This window comes from Thalassophryne amazonica, chromosome 1 (genome assembly GCF_902500255.1).
Source record: "Thalassophryne amazonica chromosome 1, fThaAma1.1, whole genome shotgun sequence".
NCBI lineage: Eukaryota > Metazoa > Chordata > Actinopteri > Batrachoidiformes > Batrachoididae > Thalassophryne > Thalassophryne amazonica.
In genome coordinates this window covers 16279360-16298141 of record NC_047103.1, presented here as the reverse complement: position 1 = coordinate 16298141, position 18782 = coordinate 16279360, and the positions used below count along the sequence as shown (strand labels likewise).

The 18782-nt window shown below is 42.2% G+C and overlaps 1 protein-coding gene across 1 annotated transcript; it reads left to right on the top strand.

Annotated features, from left to right (window-relative positions):
* Positions 1 to 5300: 5300 nt before the first annotated feature.
* Positions 5301 to 17227, top strand: and1 (actinodin1). Its single transcript, XM_034182415.1, has 5 exons — positions 5301 to 5373; positions 11418 to 11563; positions 11710 to 12120; positions 15892 to 16149; positions 16264 to 17227. The coding sequence occupies exons 1-5, from the start codon at positions 5301 to 5303 to the stop codon at positions 17224 to 17226; spliced, it is 1851 nt and encodes a 616-aa protein (XP_034038306.1). The 3' UTR covers position 17227.
* The last annotated feature ends 1555 nt before the right edge of the window (positions 17228 to 18782 follow it).

Here is an 18782-nt window from a genome sequence, read left to right as displayed (position 1 = left end):
GGGACCGTCTGAAAGTCTGTACCCTCTTTGAATCTCCGTCCCCTATGAACCTCACCACAGCTCATAGTCGCATCAGGAAAGTGATTAAAATAACATCTCAGGGTTCAGTATGAACACTCGTCTGATTGAGAAGTTCACGCGATGGGGAGCTGCGCAATGACTTTGTCTGAACTGGATGAGCAGCTTATTTGTATGTAGTTTGACAAGCAACAACTTAAGTATTTACCAAACCGCTGATGGATCGCACGCTCTTATCATCTCTTTGAAGACCTCATTTTGCATCGGTATTTCATGTTAATGACCATTCTGCAATGAAACTTTAATGTAATTGCAGCAAGACGAAGCTTCGATTAAGTGTCAAAGCCTCAACACTGAAACAAGCCTCCCAGCCAACTGCTTCAACAAAAGCCACATGCGCAAAAGGTGAAAGGTGATGTTCCTTCACCATGCCAGTGATACTCCTCATCTAAGTCTCACTATGTCATCGCTCGTTTGACACAAAGTCAATCCAGTGGTACCCAAGGATCCTCTAAGACACCTGGCACCAAAGACGGCTAGTTGTCACCTTAGATCACTGGTCAGCGTCCAGTTCTTCCTGAGTCTAAGTTATTGAAAGCCTGGATTAGTCTTGACCCACGCTTTCAAATGCAAACCCAGACACTCCAGCTCAACTTAACTTCTCAACTAACGCAATCAAAGTATTCATTGATTCTACAAAGATTAGAGCATTGTCAGCAAAGTCAGGATCAGTAAACCTTTCCTCTCCTTTCCCTTGATTTCACTCACCACAATGTCAAATAAAGATCCTTTTTTAACCCTGTGAAGTGGGGTTTTGTTTTCACGAGTGTGTACGTTTCTGAGGTCAAGATGATTCAAATTCTGGATGGGTTTCCTTCAAATTTGGTGGGAATATTACTTGGACAGATATGTAGAGGTGATTACATTTTGGAGCAGTGTTGTATATTAACAAAGTAAAAATACTTAACTACTGTACTTAAGTAGGTTTTGGGAGACTTGTACTTTACTTGAGTTTTTTAAATTCAGCTTACTTTCACTTTTACTTCACTACATTTCCGACCTTAATTGCATACTTCTACTCCAATACATTTTCTATGCGCCATGCCGTTACTCCTTACAAAACACACACACACACACGAAAAAAGTTGTGTTTTCACCCAGAGACACCACTGATTACTAGTGACTGCAAAGAAGTCAGGCTGATTTGTCATGAGGCTTTTTTGCAGTTGCGCACTTGTTTGTCAGGAAAATGATAATTTCTCTATATTTATTACAGACCTGCAGCAGGTCTGTAATCAACTTTTCTGCAGTGCGGCTTTGCTTTGAACTTTGAACCAATCAAAGCACTGATTTGCAGATTGAAGCAGTGCTTCGATCTACGATTCATGGATTCATTGTTTTATTTCGCTTTATCCTAATTTTTTCCCGCTAAAACCCTAAAGAGCATATGTCTGTGAGTAATATTTAATATTTTTATGTTAAACCGACCTGTTAACGTCTTCTGAAACAGTTGATAGATGTATTTTATAACTTAAAAACAGGACCGATGCTAACGCGTTAGCATGTCTATGACGTTTTCAGTGTTAAAGTTAGCATTAAGCTGTTCGCATCAGCACGTTTGTGTTGATTTGTTTTCTGTATAATTAATGGCTCAGCATTCATTGTCGTAAAAGAGTCAAATTGTAATTTTTTTAATTTATTTTTATTCATATATTATAGCAACAACAATAATAGTCTACATAATAGACAATAATAGTCAATAATAATAGACTAATAATGTTACAATACAATTTTAGAGAAAGAGACAAAAAGAACCTAATGAAACAAAACACAACAGAAAAGATAAAACCATGTAACAATGAAAATAAATAAATACATGTTGAAATAAATAACTGTTCCCTGTGAACACCTAGTGAGCAGCCTACTCTCATTTAGGTTTTGAAACCTTGTTTCTGAAGTGTTTTTGTGTGATGTGCACAATTTTCAGTACTTTGACTAATACATACTACCAGTCATTTACAAGCCTAGATAAACTTTGTAATATAAAAAAAATCGGTCTGTTTTTGATTATGCATTAACATTTACTTGTACGTTTACTTTCAATACTTTTTTAATGGGTATCTGTACTTTTACTTAAATGTGATTTTCCGGTACTTTATACAACACTGTTTTGGAGTAATTTGGTCAAAGGTCAAGGAAAGCACTGTCCGAAAAACACCTTTTTTGTAGATCTCAAAAACTGACAAGCCTAGATTTGTGATTGAAAGCACACATTGATGAGCAAAATATTTGTGATTGATTGATTGATATGAATGACTTCATAATGAACTAAATAGAAGTCAGGTGATGAAGTCATACATAGTCAAAAACACCACTGGAGACAAGCATCTACTTGTGCATTTATGGTTTGTAGGGCGTGCAGGGTTTTAGTCAGCCCTCTGAGGACTTCCTTTTTTGTTTTTGGTTATCACAAATAAAAAGGAGCAGCAGTGAACCAGGTGTGTGTGAACTCTGAGAATCCTTTAGATGGTGTTAAAATTCTGACCACGGTTTTGCTGCCATGTTCAGATTACAGGTTTGTGGGTTTTGTGAAACACCTGTTAACAAACGTAATTACATATGAGATCCAACGCTAACGTGAGCACACGGTGTTTGAGCAGGATGTAACAGGAAAGCTGCCACAAAAATGTGGAAATGCAAATAAAATAACAGAGCAGGTAAACCAGTTAAACCGTGTCTTCAGATGCAGTTACTAATATTTATTACCGCCATCAAGGACGTAATGTTTTTGGAGCCGTTTGGCAGTTAGCGGGACATCTCAAAAACACGTCTACACATTGTAGTCACATTTATTGGAGCTGCAGGTTTTTTTTTTTACTTTAAAGAAGTAAAGTTCTTCTAACTTTTTTGCAACTTCAAATTACATGAAGAATGGACACAGGTGGTCTTGAATTGGGAACCTTCTGGTTTGGACGAACCATGTGGGCACCACGCTGCCCCCCTGAAGAAACTGTTGTATTGATTTACTATGTCACCTGTTTCAAAACTGTCTTGTGTTCTGAAGCAATTGTTTGCTTTAGTTTTTCTGAGAATTTAAAACAACCGCATTGTTTGGTGAAGCATTTGATTTCTTTTGTTTATTTACCATTTCAACTCCAAAATTAATTATGTTCTGAAGTTGTTTTTTTGTGGGGGTTTTTTGCTTCAACTTTCCAGAGGATTTCAAACTAGTGAAACATTTTGTTAAGAAACTGATTTGTTTCGTTCATTTACTATTTCAGCAGTTTCAAAACTGATTAATATTCTGAAACAGTTGTGTCCTTTTAGTTTTCCTGAGGATTTAACACCAGTGAATCGTTTTGTTTAAATTTCATTCCTGGCGTCACTATGGAGGACTATTTCTGGAGGGTGTAATCTGCTTTAATGCACCTCCTGCTGACACTCGTGCTGTGAGTTATGGAATCATGAAGTGATTCAAAACTTCAGCTTAACTTTTGCTCCCACGTGTTTATTTATGATCTGCTCTTTTCTCCGTCCCTGACTAAGGCAGCGTCTCTACATCTGGAGTTGGCCTCCGGGCGCCGGACTGTAGCCGCCCACTGCTCCGAGTAGTTGGATTGTGTTTAACTGTAATTAGGATGGATTAATAGCAGAGGACAAATTTTGCTGTGTGTATGAACAACAACAATAAAGACTCTTCTTCTTCTTTTCTCACACTCCAGCTTCTTTTTCTCTCCATCTCTTTCTTCAAAGCCCTCCCACCTCCCATGTTCTCTCTTTAATTACAGCCCCCTGTGATTGGTCCAGTGTTTCAGAGTGTTTCAGCCAATCAGGCATCTTGCTGAGGTGGCCCTTGACCCCCCTGTGTGTGTTTGTCTGTTAGAAATAACGGGGTTTGTATTCAAACTTGCCAGATTCCGTAACCAGGGCAGATAGGAGTCGGGTGCAGCAGGAACTACTTCCGTACCCCTAAACAGACTCAGAGTGGGAGCCCGGGTGGACTGAGACCTCTGGCCTCGGCCCTGGACCTGCAGACACACACGACAAGAACACAACCACAGGTGAGAGCACAAAAACCAACAGCAGATTCTGCACCATTGCATGTTCCGATTGGTAAATTTAGGGATTTCCCACAGCCTACAGAGACCGTTCGATGTTCCACAGCTCAGATCTAGACATGGAAATTAACAACTTCCAACAATAATCCATGTGATTTAGAACTTACAGGAAACCAAAAGTCTTTTTGGAATTTGGAAGTTTATGGAAAAACAGTCAGGTTGTTCTTACTGGAGAATCTTCAGTAAATACAACTGAACACATTCAAAACTAGAGCACAAACCTCCGCCAACTACAGTTTCCAATTCCACATATTTTTTTCCTTTGGAAACGTTTTTCAAGGTCAAAGTCCTGTTAGAAGTGACTTTTCATAAGCTAAAATAGAATACAAAATATTGATCAAAAGGGCTTTTCAATGTTAAAATCAAATATCTCCTAAATCTGCAATATGGATCAGATGTGGATCAAACAGTCTGTTCACTGAGAGTGACAGTTTGCACCTCACTGTCACAAATGAGAGTGATTGAGGTACTTTTGATTGAGATATAATGCAAAATGTACATCAAAATGAGCTTTTCAATATTAAATTCAAACATCCACAAAATCCACAGTCAGAATTAGATCTGGATCAAACTTTGTCAGGTGATAGTGAGTGTCAGTCTGCACTTCACTTTCAAATATGAGAGTGATTGGGGCACGTTTGATTAAGATATAATGCCTTCTATACATTAAATGAGCTTTTCAATATTAAATTCAAACATCCACAAAATCCACAATCAGAATTAGATCTGGATCAAACTTTATCAGTTGATAAAGAGTACCATCCTACATACCACTCTCAAATATGAAAGAGATTTGATCTTTTTTGACAGAGGTATGAATTTTTGAAAAATTGTTCCATGTTAAAAATAGGGATTTTTCCAATATTCCAAGATTTTTCCTGACTTTGCCCCTTGATTTGAAAATTGAATCAGTTCTTGCCTATAAGGATATGAATCTTCAGTAAAACTTTCATAAAGATATATGAAAAATTGTGGACTCCAGGCTGTTCACAAGAAAACAAACAAACAAACAAACAGACAAACAAGCAGTAACATAACCTCCTCCAACTGTGTTGTTGGAGGTAATTCCATTTTGTTTATTTTGGGAGCACATTAGATTTTCGGAAGTTCCATTTTCCATGTGACTGTGTTTGAGTGTCAGGAGAAAAGGGAGGAGCTGGAATCATGGCTGGTGGAAGGAAAATGGCTTTCTGTGGAGTCTTTGTCACAACTGTGCTGGCTGTGATGCTACTGCCAGGTGAGTGCACGTCCCATGTCACACATCAAACATCACATGTCACACATCAACACGTCATATGTCACACTTCACACGTCACACATCACATGTCACACATCACACAAAACACGTCACACATCACGTCACACATCACACAAAACACGTCACATGTCACACATCACGTCACATGTCACACGTCACACATCACGTCACACATCACACGTCACACATCACACAAAACACGTCACACATCACATGTCACATGTCACACATCACGTCACATGTCACACTTCACACGTCACACATCACATGTCACACATCACACTTCACACGTCACACATCACATGTCACACATCACACAAAACACGTCACACATCACGTCACACATCACACGTCACACATCACGTCACACATCACATGTCACACATCACATGTCACACATCACATGTCACACATCACACAAAACACGTCACACATCACGTCACACATCACACAAAACACATCACACAAAACACGTCACATGTCACACATCACGTCACATGTCACACGTCACACATCACGTCACACATCACACGTCACACGTCACACATCACACAAAACACATCACACAAAACACGTCACACATTACATGTCACATGTCACACATCACGTCACATGTCACACATCACGTCACACATCACGTCACGTCACACATCACGTCACACATCACACGTCACATGTCAGACGTCACACATCACACAAAACACGTCACACATCACATCACACGTCACGTGTCACATGTCACACATCACATCACACGTCACATATCACACATCACGTCACACATCACACAAAACACATCACACGTCACATGTCACACGTCACACATCACACGTAACACATCACACGTCACACATCACATGTCACGTCACACATCACACATCACATGTCAGACATCACACATCACAAAACACGTCACATGTCACGTCACACAACACACATCACACATCACACGCCACACATCACATGTCACATCACACGTCACATGTCAGACATCACACATCACACAAAACACGTCACATGTCACACAAAACACATCACACATCACGTCACACGTCACACATCACATGTCACACATCACACATCACACGTCACGTCAGACATCACACATCACACAAAACATGTCACACATCACGTCACACATCACACGTCACACATCACACAAAACACGTCACACATCACACGTCACACGTCACATGTCACACATCACACAAAACATCACACAAAACACGTCACACATCACACATCACACGTCACACATCACATGTCACATCACACAAAACACGTCACACATCACGTGACACATCACATGTCACGTCACACGTCACATCAGACATCACACATCATGTCACACATCACATGTCACGTCACACATCACACATCACATGTCAGACATCACACATCACAAAACACGTCACATGTCACGTCACACAACACACATCACACATCACACGCCACACATCACATGTCACATCACACGTCACATGTCAGACATCACACATCACACAAAACACGTCACATGTCACACAAAACACATCACACATCACGTCACACGTCACACATCACATGTCACACATCACACATCACACGTCACGTCAGACATCACACATCACACAAAACATGTCACACATCACGTCACACATCACACGTCACACATCACACAAAACACGTCACACATCACACGTCACACGTCACATGTCACACATCACACAAAACATCACACAAAACACGTCACACATCACACATCACACGTCACACATCACATGTCACATCACACAAAACACGTCACACATCACGTGACACATCACATGTCACGTCACACGTCACATCAGACATCACACATCATGTCACACATCACACGTCACACATCACACAAAACGCGTCAAACATCACACGTTACACGTCACATGTCACACATCACACATCACACAAAACACGTCACATGTCACGTCACACATCACACGTCACACATCACATGTCACACATCACACAAAACACGTCACACATCATGTGACACATCACATGTCACGTCACACGTCACACATCACACGTCACGTCAGACATCACACAAAACACGTCACACATCACATGTCACGTCACACGTCACATCACATGTCACACATCACACAAAACACGTCACACATCATGTCACACATCACACGTCACACATCACACGTCACACAAAACACGTCACACATCACATGTCTCACATCACACGTCACACATCATGTCACACGTCACACATCACACGTCACATGTCACACGTCACACATCACACGTCACGTCACACATCACACGTCATATGTCACACGTCACACATCACACGTCGCACATCACACAAAACACATCACACAAAACACGTCACACATCATGTCACACGTCACATGTCACACGTCACACGTCACACATCACACGTCACACATCACACAAAACACGTTACACGTCATATGTCACACGTCACACATCACACGTCGCACATCACACAAAACACGTCACACATCACATGTCACACGTCACACATCACACGTCATGCATCTCATGTCACAGGTCACACATCACATGTCACACATCTCATGTCACAGGTCACACACCACATGTCACATATCACACATCACATGTCACGTGTCACATGTCACAGTATTAAAACCAGCTCAAACATGTTACTACAGTGTAATAACTAACAGCAGATAGGAATAACTGCCCTAAAATATCCAAATAATACAACATCAACTCACCACCAAAACACCAAAATTTTGTGGACTTTCTTGACCCAACAACTATCTCTTCGTAAAATTTTGTTAAAATAACAACCATAAGACAGATGCGTGTTCTCATAACCTCAGCCGTCCTCTGTCAGTGGGAAACATCTCACAAAGGAAAATTTTACAGCCGATCTGACTCACCACAAAAACACCAAAATTTACTGGACTTTCTGTTGACTCAATAACCATCTCCTTCCAAAATTTCATCAAATGTTATCTATCAAGAATTGAAACAGAAAGAAGGCAGTCGCATAACCTCTGCTGTCCTCTACCAGAAGGAAAATCTCACACCAAATTACACTATGGATCATAAATACCTTGATCAATATATGAGTTAATAACACACACACTCTTTATTGTTGTCATTGTTATGTATGGTGTTGTGTTTCTTTTATTTGGACCCTGAGTCTGTAATAAAGTTTATCCATCTAACACACACACACACAAAGTGTGATTTTTGTTTACACACACACACACACACACACACACACACACACACACACACACACACATATACTGTATCGTTTGACTTCCTGCTCATTATGAACTTGTTGAATGTTTGCTCGCTGTCATTCTGTTGCTTTACAATGTAAAATCAAGGCTAAAATAATAATAAAAAAACTGTTGCTATTTATTTCTGAATGAATGAGTGAATGCAGCAGTCTTCAAGCTCCACCCCCCATAAATACATGGCTCACATTTATGATGAAGGAAATTGACCTCATGATTTCAGGCAACATCTAATAAATTCCTGGAGCTCTGACCATAAGAAAGACGTATTTTTAGGGGATCTTCAAATTTTTTGCACTTTTTGCTACATTTTGTTTCAGTTTTAATTTTAAGTGTTTGACATATTTACATTTTAAGTAAAATAATATATGGTAGGAAAAGGTATTAAATTTTTGTAGCAAAAATATCCCATACATGATGCACTCTTAAAAAAATAAAACATTTTTGGATATCTGTGGAAGACGTTGTTCCTGTGTAAGGTGTTGGCCACTCCCCCTTCCTTCAGAAAGGGGGCGTCACTCTCCATTTTTCACTATATGGGTGTGACACAAAGAATGACGACTATGTCACAGAGCTTGCAAAAGTCCAGACATATGTCACGGATGTCTAAAACGAGACATTTCCAGCCTAAATTTTGCTTACAGCAGGAGAAATTCTACATGAACACATGTAGAATTGTGGGACTTTGAGGATGTTTAAAATAAATCCACAGCTGTATGAAAGTGTAGAAGGATTTTACACAGTGGGACCCCTTTAAGGTTTTTTATCATTTTATCATATTCAGCGACAACATAAAGACTTTCCCATTCTGTCTTTTGCCATGATCAAAGTATTTATGGGGTGGCTGACATCTCATTGCTCTTTTCAAAGAGGATTTTGCTTTTAATGGAGTTTTGCCATCGTTATAAGACAAACCAGAGAAGGTGGTGGGAATAACAGCAGGGTTCTTTCATCACTCCTGCTCCTGTAAAAGAAAAAAATTACGACCTGTCAGCGTTGCCTCCTTAAAGCTCTGCTGCTTCCAGATGTGTTTCATCAAAAACACAGTGGAAGCACTGAGGCAGCCTCATTTAGTCGATCCGCCTCCACACGCCTGCCTCAGCCAGGGTCACCTTTCTTATTCGACCCCTGTGACCTCTACACACCACAGCGCAGTCTTCAGCTCTGATCACTCCACTGGAGCTCATCCGGCCGTGATGTTTTGCATGTCCGATCCGCTTCACCAAACCCTGAATTATCTCCTCTGGTTTCTCCTTTAAACTCGTCTCTTCCTCGCCTACGAGGCATTAACACCTGTCCCCCGCGGAGATGAAAGCTGAGCTGGCTCCGCGCCTGCTTCCGTGCAGGCTGCTCAGTGCACATGCGGACAGATATGTGCACATGCAGCGCTTTCAAACGCAGCGTGTGTTTAATGTTAAAGGCTCACCTATAAAAACATCTACAAAGAGCTGCAGACGCCGGCGCCTCGGGCTCAGCCCATTACACCCCATTTTAAGCGGTGATACGTGCGTGCAGCTGTTTGCGCTTTAATGTTATATTATCTCTTACACATTACGCGCAGTGTAAGTGAATTCCAGAAGTTTAATTTCAGCAGATTCATGTTTCTGCTTCACTCTTTGCAGAATTTTCATCTGCTGGACCAGTTGTGCAGAAGCACAAAGTAGATGGTAAGATGTTTTGTTTTTTCACCCCCTACTGTCGACTTCAAGGTACTGCTATACAGTCAGTCCCACAAGTATTTTATTTATTTTTATTATATATTTTATAGTACTGCTATACAGATTATTTACAATTTACATATTAACAAACATTTATGCCTCTACATCGCCACAGTGGACCTGAAATGAAACCATCAGGTTGTGCTCGTAATGTCAACTTTCATCTTTAATTCAAGGGGTATACAAAGTCCCCCACTCCCATTTCCAAAGCCCATAAGTAATTTGACAAACAAGTTGGAACTTTTAAAGTCATCTATTTTTTTTTTTTTCTTCTCAGACAAGTCAGAGGATGGATGAGGATGAATGAATCATTAAGAAATACCCACAGTAAATCTGTCTGGAGTGTGCAGTTCTCAAAAACTGAGCACAATAATGAGACAAGCCAAGACACAGACAACTCCAGAGCCTGTAACTCCTTCAGATTTGTCACGGGGTGTTTCTGTTTCCTTCCGCACTAATCTCATTCTTGCACAGTCACTCAGTATTTGAGAACTGCCTCTAAGCATGAATTATTACAATGTATCCAGGAAAATGGCTGGAAAAGCAATGATTTGTGTTGTTGTCCAGTTATTTTTGGGCTTTGACACTGGTGGGCCAACGGAGAAAAATGGGCATAAGAACCATTTGAAATAAAGGTTGTGTTATTTCAACTCTACTGTAGTGGAACAGACCCAAAATTACAAACGGCATCATTGTGCAAATACTTATGGACCTGACTCATCATTTCTATACTATCAGCATATAGTCCAACATACTGCTAAAATATGCCAAAAGGACAAGAAAAGTTCAAAGTAGCTCTAAAAGTACTTGAGTACTTTTGCTTTGTCTGGTGTAGTAACACTTAATCCTATAATGAACATTTAATGAGACATTGTGCACATTGTGTTGTGAGGCTCTGATGTTATCTAAGCTTGAAACTGAACAAATCTGAGATCTGGAATATCAGGTAAAGTCACAGTAAAGTTGACTTATTAGTATTACTATTATTATTTTGACTGGAATCACCTGCAGTTTTCTGTCTCGTTCCTGGACTCAGCAGGAGAAAGTATCCAGGAGAAAGCCGCTGCTGCAGCCAGTCACAGGAGACTGATCCGTAACCGCAGGAACATCAGCTGGTACAAGCAGCACTCCGACTTCTGGAACTGGTACAAATACTTCACAGATGCTGGCAACCAGGAGGCAGTGAGTCCACACACGTTTACAGCTTGAACTGCACCCGTACCAAACAATGATCAGGTTGACTGCACTGGTATGGGACTTATTTTATAGTAGTTGCCGAAATTGCATCCATTCTTCAAACAAAAAAAGAATCCGTCTCTTCTTTATAGGTTCAGGAGATGGACCGCATCTATCTGGCCTATCTACAGAACAAGAACCGTGCCGAGGGACGCCGTTCCTATAAGTCCTACTTGCGCCATCTTGGGGATGTCTACAAGTCATGCGCCGAGTCTGATGACTCGGATTGCGTGGCCTCGTACACAAGCAGAACCAAAGCTAACCCAGAGCCACCCAAACCTGCGCCAATGAAAACCTGTGACCCGACCAAGGATGCGTACTGTCTGTACACTGCTTTAGTCATGGGAAAGAGTCCGTACCTGCCGCTGGTACTCCCCGCGTCCACACCCGCACCAACACCAGTTAAGGCTACATCTCATTACACCCGCTCGCCCGTTCCCGAAAAGGCTGCACATTCAGGGCATTACTACAACTCTCCGTCCACAGTGCCTTTCCTTACAAAGGTATGCTTTCACATGGATTACTCATCCTCACACAGTATGATTTTAACAACAGTATTTCCACTTTCTGAAAATTTAGTGAAATTAATTTCTAAACGCAGTTAACAGGCAGTGTGTTTAGTTCACTTGTTCCCGGTTCAAGGTCACACCTGCACAGGAAATTCTGCTGAGTAAATGTTGAGCTGATAGTATTTGATCACAGTCCAAATAGAGTGAATTATTCTTTATCACAGAGCTAAATTTCATTTCAGTTCATTTATTTATTTAGTGCGAAATCACAACAAGGTTGCCTCAAGGCGCTTCACACAAGTAAGGTCTAACCTTACTAACCCCCAGAGCAACAGTGGCAAAGAAAAACTCCCTCTGAGGAAGAAACCTCAAGCAGACCAGACTCAAAGGGGTGACCCTCTGCTTGAGTCATGCTGCAGACACAAATTACAAAACAATTCACAAAACGAACATACAGGAAATGTTGCTGGTACACAGGACGGTTTCTGGAACAGATACCTCAAAACAGTGTAAAATCAACTCTTATTGGAGTAAAACCACTTGCATTGAACAGATGGTGTCTCAGACTGAACGGTCCTCCGTCAGCCCTGCCTTCACTGCGCTTACATCATCAGCCACGGTTCACTGATAATCACCTCGTTTCTGCTTCAAACTCCACTCCAGTCATCATCTACCTCAGCAACAGATATCTGAAGCTTCTGTACAACAATCATTTCCACATAAATTCAGCATTATTTCATCATAACAGACGGAGGAGCGGCGCAGCTGTACAAGCTCTTAGCTGATGCGTGTTTGGACTGTGTTTTGGACATTTAAGTGCATCACCGTTTAAAGCCTCGTTTCTGCTTCAAACTGACTTTAGAATGATTCAAGAGGTTTTACCTTGTCATCTGATGGTTAATAATCCCATTAATCCATTTGATTGCTTTGGGTGGAGAGACTCTGCGTCACACGGGCAACTGGGCTCCAGCATGACACATGCACAGTGGAGGCAGGGTGGACCAATGTTTAGGGGGCGGACCGTTCAGTCTGCGACCACTGTCGAGCTGATTCACTCTGTGATAGAGTGTAATTTATTCTCTTTAGACTGGGATCAAATGCTATCCCAGCAGAGTAAATTCTACTCAGCAAAATTTCCTGTGTGCCCACTCTCCATGCAACATGGAGTTGCATCAGGAAAGGCATCTGGTGTAAGATTTGCACCAAATCTGCACTTAATTGACAAATAGCTCATGCTTATGGCAACATAGGAACAGGAACCTGATTAATAAATGGTTACTTATTAAGTAAAGGACACTGACATGTCTCTATTCCCCCTTCCTGGATCCCACCTTATCATTTGTGAAGGGGATCCTGGGAGCTGTATAGTCTGAACCACTAGCTCCTGGTAGGGCTACCCGTAGCAAATTGGTCCCAGGTGAGGAGACGAACAAAGGGTGACCCTTCATGATGGATACAAGTAAGGACAGAGTCAACTCACCCAGAATAGAGACATGGGGGACTCCATCTCAAACCAGGTCTGGATGGAGCTCAGAGGCAAGTGCCTGGTGGCTGGGTCTACAGCCATAGGGCTCAGTCAGGCTCAGCGTGAAATAGCACCAGACCCTGACTCTCTCCTTGCATATGGGCTCACCATCTGCAAGAAGAGAGTCAAGGGTCTGGTGCACTGTTCCATGGGCAGCAGATAAGGGAAAAGCTCAAACAATCTGATACTCTGTGATGGTATTTGACTCTTGGAATGTGGAATGTCACCTCTCTGGTAGGGAAGGAGCCTGAGTTTGTGCAGGAGGCTGAGAGATACCAACTACAAATAGTATGGATCACCTCTATGCACAGCATGGGCTCTGGAACCAAACTCCTCAAGAGTGGCTGGACTCTCTTTCTCTGGAGTTGTTCAATGTGAGATGCGTTGGGCGTGTTGGAGACACTCACCAGTCCCCAGCTGAGTGCAGTTATTTTGTAGTTCTCTCCGGTGAAAGAGCGCACTGCCTTAATGCAACTTTGTGTTGCAGAGGGGAATCGTACTGTTGTTTGTGCATATGCACCAGGTGTACCCAGCCTTCTTGGTAGGAACTCTTTAGATCTACTGTTGGTCTTCAATAATGTTGGCAATGATGGAGAAACAGAAACTTGAAGGTAAGTGATTGGGAGGAAAGGCCCACTTGATCTGCATCCAAGTGGTGCTTTTTTGCTGGGCTTCTGTACCGGTCATGGATTGTCCACAAAAAGCATCTTGTTTGACCACAAGGATGTTCATAAGTACTCTTGATACCAGAGTACCCCAGGTCAAAAGTTGATGATCAATTTTTTAATCGTGTTTATGACCATATGTTTTGGGCACTCGTGTCAAGAGGGGCAGAGCTGTCAACTGATCACCACCTAGTGATGAATTTGGTCAGATAGCTGGAAGGTGTAAACATGTTGTGAAGGTTTTCTGGAAGGTGATGGAGCCTATCTAGACGGCCTTCAACTCACACCTTCAAAGAAATTTCACCAACATCCCAATGGAAACCGAGAACATGGAACCCGACTGGTTCATGTTCGAGATCTCCATTGTTGAGGTGGCTGCTTTGAGCTGTGGCCAGACGGTTGCAAACCAAGAACCCACTGGTGGACACCTGCGGTGAAGGAATCAGTCGGGCTGAAGAAGAAGGTCCTTCATGTCTGATTGGTACAGAGGTCTCCGGAATCAGTTACAGGCCAGAAGGACTGCAGTCTTAGTGGTTGCTGAGGTAAAAACTCAGGTGGGGGGGATTTGGAGAGTCCCATGGGAATAACTTTTGGCCAGCTTCAGAGTAGTTCTGGCAAACCACCAGGCGACTCAGGAAAAGGAGGCAGTTCTTAGCCCAAGCTGTGTTCAGCAAGGGTGGAGTACTGCTAACCTGCACTGAGAATATCTCTTGGCAGTGGAAAGACCACTTTGAGGATCTCCACAACCCTTCTGACTTGCCCACCTTTGAGGAGGCAGGGATGGAATACTCGGGCAGATCTAGTGCCATCTCCCTAGTAGACGTCACTGAGGTAGTCAAAAAAAAAAAAACTCCTCAGTAGCAAGTTTCCAGGAGCAGATGAGATTCACCCTGAGATGTTGAAGTATCTGGGTGTTGTGGCTGCCATGCCTACACAATGTTGCATGGAAGATGGAAACAGTACCCCTGGATTGGCAAACTGCAGTGGTGGTGCTGCAGGTTTATTAGGTACTAAAACTCCTGTAACGTGCAATCTGGTCTCTGTACGACCAAAGAGGTATGTAGCAGGTGAAGTTCAGATTGACACGTGTTCCTATTAGCTTGGTTAGTGGAGATTCCCCCTTGGCTGTCATAGTAGTGTATTGGTCTCAAGACTGAAAAGTCAGGTGTTCGAACCCCTCCAGCGCCATAATGACATATGTTGGCTTGGTTACACTAAAATCAATTAAAACTGAATTTTTCAGCTCTTTGGTGGATTTCTTTCATATTTGATTTGATGTTAGTGCAGCAGCTGGTATTCTCTCTGCTTCTGCGTTGTGAAAGACTTGCCCCAGTTGCTCCACAAACTCACGATCTCTGGCATAGGAGGCGGATGCTCTGACCAGTTGGCTAAAACCCGGAGTATCTGTTGGCTGTCGGTGGAGTGAGGCCGACTGACTAGCACACACACAACGACTCCCGCTGGCCTCCGTCACATTAGTATCCATTATGTGCATTACTTAACAAGTGTTTACACTGCCATCTGTCAAATATCCTACTTCAAAGTTGATCTGACTCATCATTTCTTATAATTCAGGAGCAGAAAGCGGAGTTGCTGCGTATTTGCTCTGCTGATGATGTAGAGTGTCTGCAGTACCATTTGAAAGCTGCCTACGGGTATGCAGCACCCTCCACTGGCGCACTCCCTTCCTACGCCCACCTTGGCTGTGACCCCATGAAAGATCCTTATTGTCAACATAAAATGGCCCAGAAAGGGCCCTCTGCTCTAAGTACACAGTACCCCTCCTGTGATCCACTCCGGGATCCCTACTGCTCACACACAGCCTCTCCTGGGGTATGTTTTACTCATACTCATTAGAACACATATATATTTTTCAGTCAGTCCAACATATTTATGCAGCTTTCTTTACTGCAATGCAATTCTGATGGCTTGTATATGTTCCTACAGGCATTGCGTGCACTTGCCACCACTGGATCCTGCAACCCTCTGTTTGATGAAGGCTGCAACCCACTTACTGCCACCAGATATGCAAATTCACCAGCATCCTACCAAAGTGAAGAAAGAGACAAGGCTGCTGCTATTCGTGCCCCACCTCCTGCTGCTGAGCAATATAACGATCCATACGCAATGTTTAGGGATCCTTATGCTAATGCAAACAGAGTCAATGATCCTTACGCTATGTACCGCCAAGCTAGTGCCCCTTCTAATGATTTATACGCTACACTACGCCAGTATATTGCCAAATCCCAAACCAGGGACCCCTATTCTGCACGTATGGACTCCACTCCAGAGGCTAACCCTAATGACCCTTATTCTGTTCTTCATCAAGCGAGTGCCATGCATCACCGCAGCCCTCCCACCAGTGGGCAACAGTACACTTTCTCCCATTCCAGTTATGATGACCCTCCACAGGAGGAACGCCACTCATTGGGCCCCCCAGGTAAAACCAAAGAGGGCTATGACTGCTTCATTGGCTATGATCAACAATGCTACCCCGTGAAACCCAGTGAGCCACGTTCTGGATCTAACCGTCGTATCCCCTACCCCGCCATAGCTTCCGAGCCCCACCTTAATGCAGACGCCCGACGAGATGGAGTCATTGAGCCTTCCAACCCACACTGCGATCCAGAGTATGACCGCGACTGTCGCTTACGTCGCTACGAGTCTGAGGAAGCCCACACTGAGGCCCAAGTGGAGCGCAGCAGAGAGGATGAGCACAGTCAGGAGGACTCAGACAGTGAGCAATATGAGGCGGAGCCTTTCCAAAGTGGTCAGGAGGAACCCCGCATGCCCTACCCCCCACATTCCCAGGGAATGCCAAGCCTCCAAGACATACTGAGGCACTACAGTGACCAGTACCCTGAGCAGGATGATCACAGGTCTTACGCAGATGACTACCGCAACAAATAAAACAAACAGAGCACAGATGGACATAAATACACATGAATACAGCTCTGTGTACTCCTGTAGATTAGTGCAATGCCTTTGACCTCCTCGCGAAGAGCGCAACCAGTCTGGGCCAGATATGTGATACGTGAGACGTCTTTGGACCAAATGACCGAGTCATTGGGAATGTTGAGGAATTCTCAGCATGCACGTACATGCACTTAGGGTACATGCATGTAAGAGCTCACTTTGACAGCAGAGGGCGTTTTTTTTTTTTTTTTAATCCATGTAGCCTCATCAGACCTGTTGTTGCTTTGCTTTATTTTTGATGTTAAAACCTTGTCGTTCTAGTTGGAATGACTTCGGAGCTTCACCTCTGTTTCTCCTCACTTTTCTGTTTGTTGCTTTTGTTCATTTATGAATTTATACATTCCATTTTGAATGTTACAATAAAAGCCTTAGAAAACTGATTTTGTATTTATTTACTGGATACTTGTTTGGTCATAATTTTCTATTTGTTTACTGAGTTAAAATGGGAGGCATCGGGATTTGATTTGAGAATGAAGATCTAAGTCTTCAGGGTCCTGATGCTTCCTGCCTGACTGTCTGGTTGTGAGACTTGGATGCGACCCAGTGACCCACAGTGACAACTAGGTGTCCTTGATAGTGGATAGTTAAAGCAAGAGTTACTTCGAGAGGCTCAGTTGATAAGGTTTTTGCCCTGATTTGAGTTTCTCTCTGAATGACTTGACAGGACTGGTTGTGTTTAAGGGGGGGTGGGGAGTATGCAACCCAGGAAATTTTTAAAAATTGAAAACCTTTCACTGCATTCTACAGTCAAAAGAACCAACATTGGTGTTGTTGTTTTTTATGTTACATGAACGTTAGTCTAACATGTAGCTTCCTATGATATAAAACCAAGTTTTATGGGTGAACACATTAAAATCATGTAGTTTTAACATAACATGCAGCAACTTAAAATCTAACCTGCTCACTGAACATGATAAAATAATGGAAAGTATTTCCACCCAAGTAAAATGTGTTAACAGACCCAGAAACAATTTTGCTGAGTGACCTAAATGTAAATTTGTTGGGTCAACATGATGAATTTGCGTTACTGTTACGGTACTTAATTGCCATGATTCAGGCCATTAGATTTGTAAGGGTAAATGTATCAAATCCAAGGTGGATCTGTATAAATTGTGTTGATCCAGCACAGCAAACATAAGTTGACATGTAACAGTTCTATTTTAAAGTAGTTGTAACTACCCTAATAAATTAAGTAATCATATCAAACAAGTTTGAATGGCCCATGGAAATTACATGTGTGTTACACTGAGTGCAAACAAGGAAGCAGCCCAAGGGATCTACTTTTAATTTTTGTTACATTTATCCTTACAAATCTAGTTGACCTAAACCATGGTAATTAGGTAACACTAACACAAATTCATCATATTAACCCAACAAATTTACACTTATGTCACCTCAGCAAAATTGTTTCTGGCTAAGTTAATGCATTTTACTTGGGTGGAAATACCTTCCATCATTTTATTATGTTCACTGAGCGAGATATTTTTTGA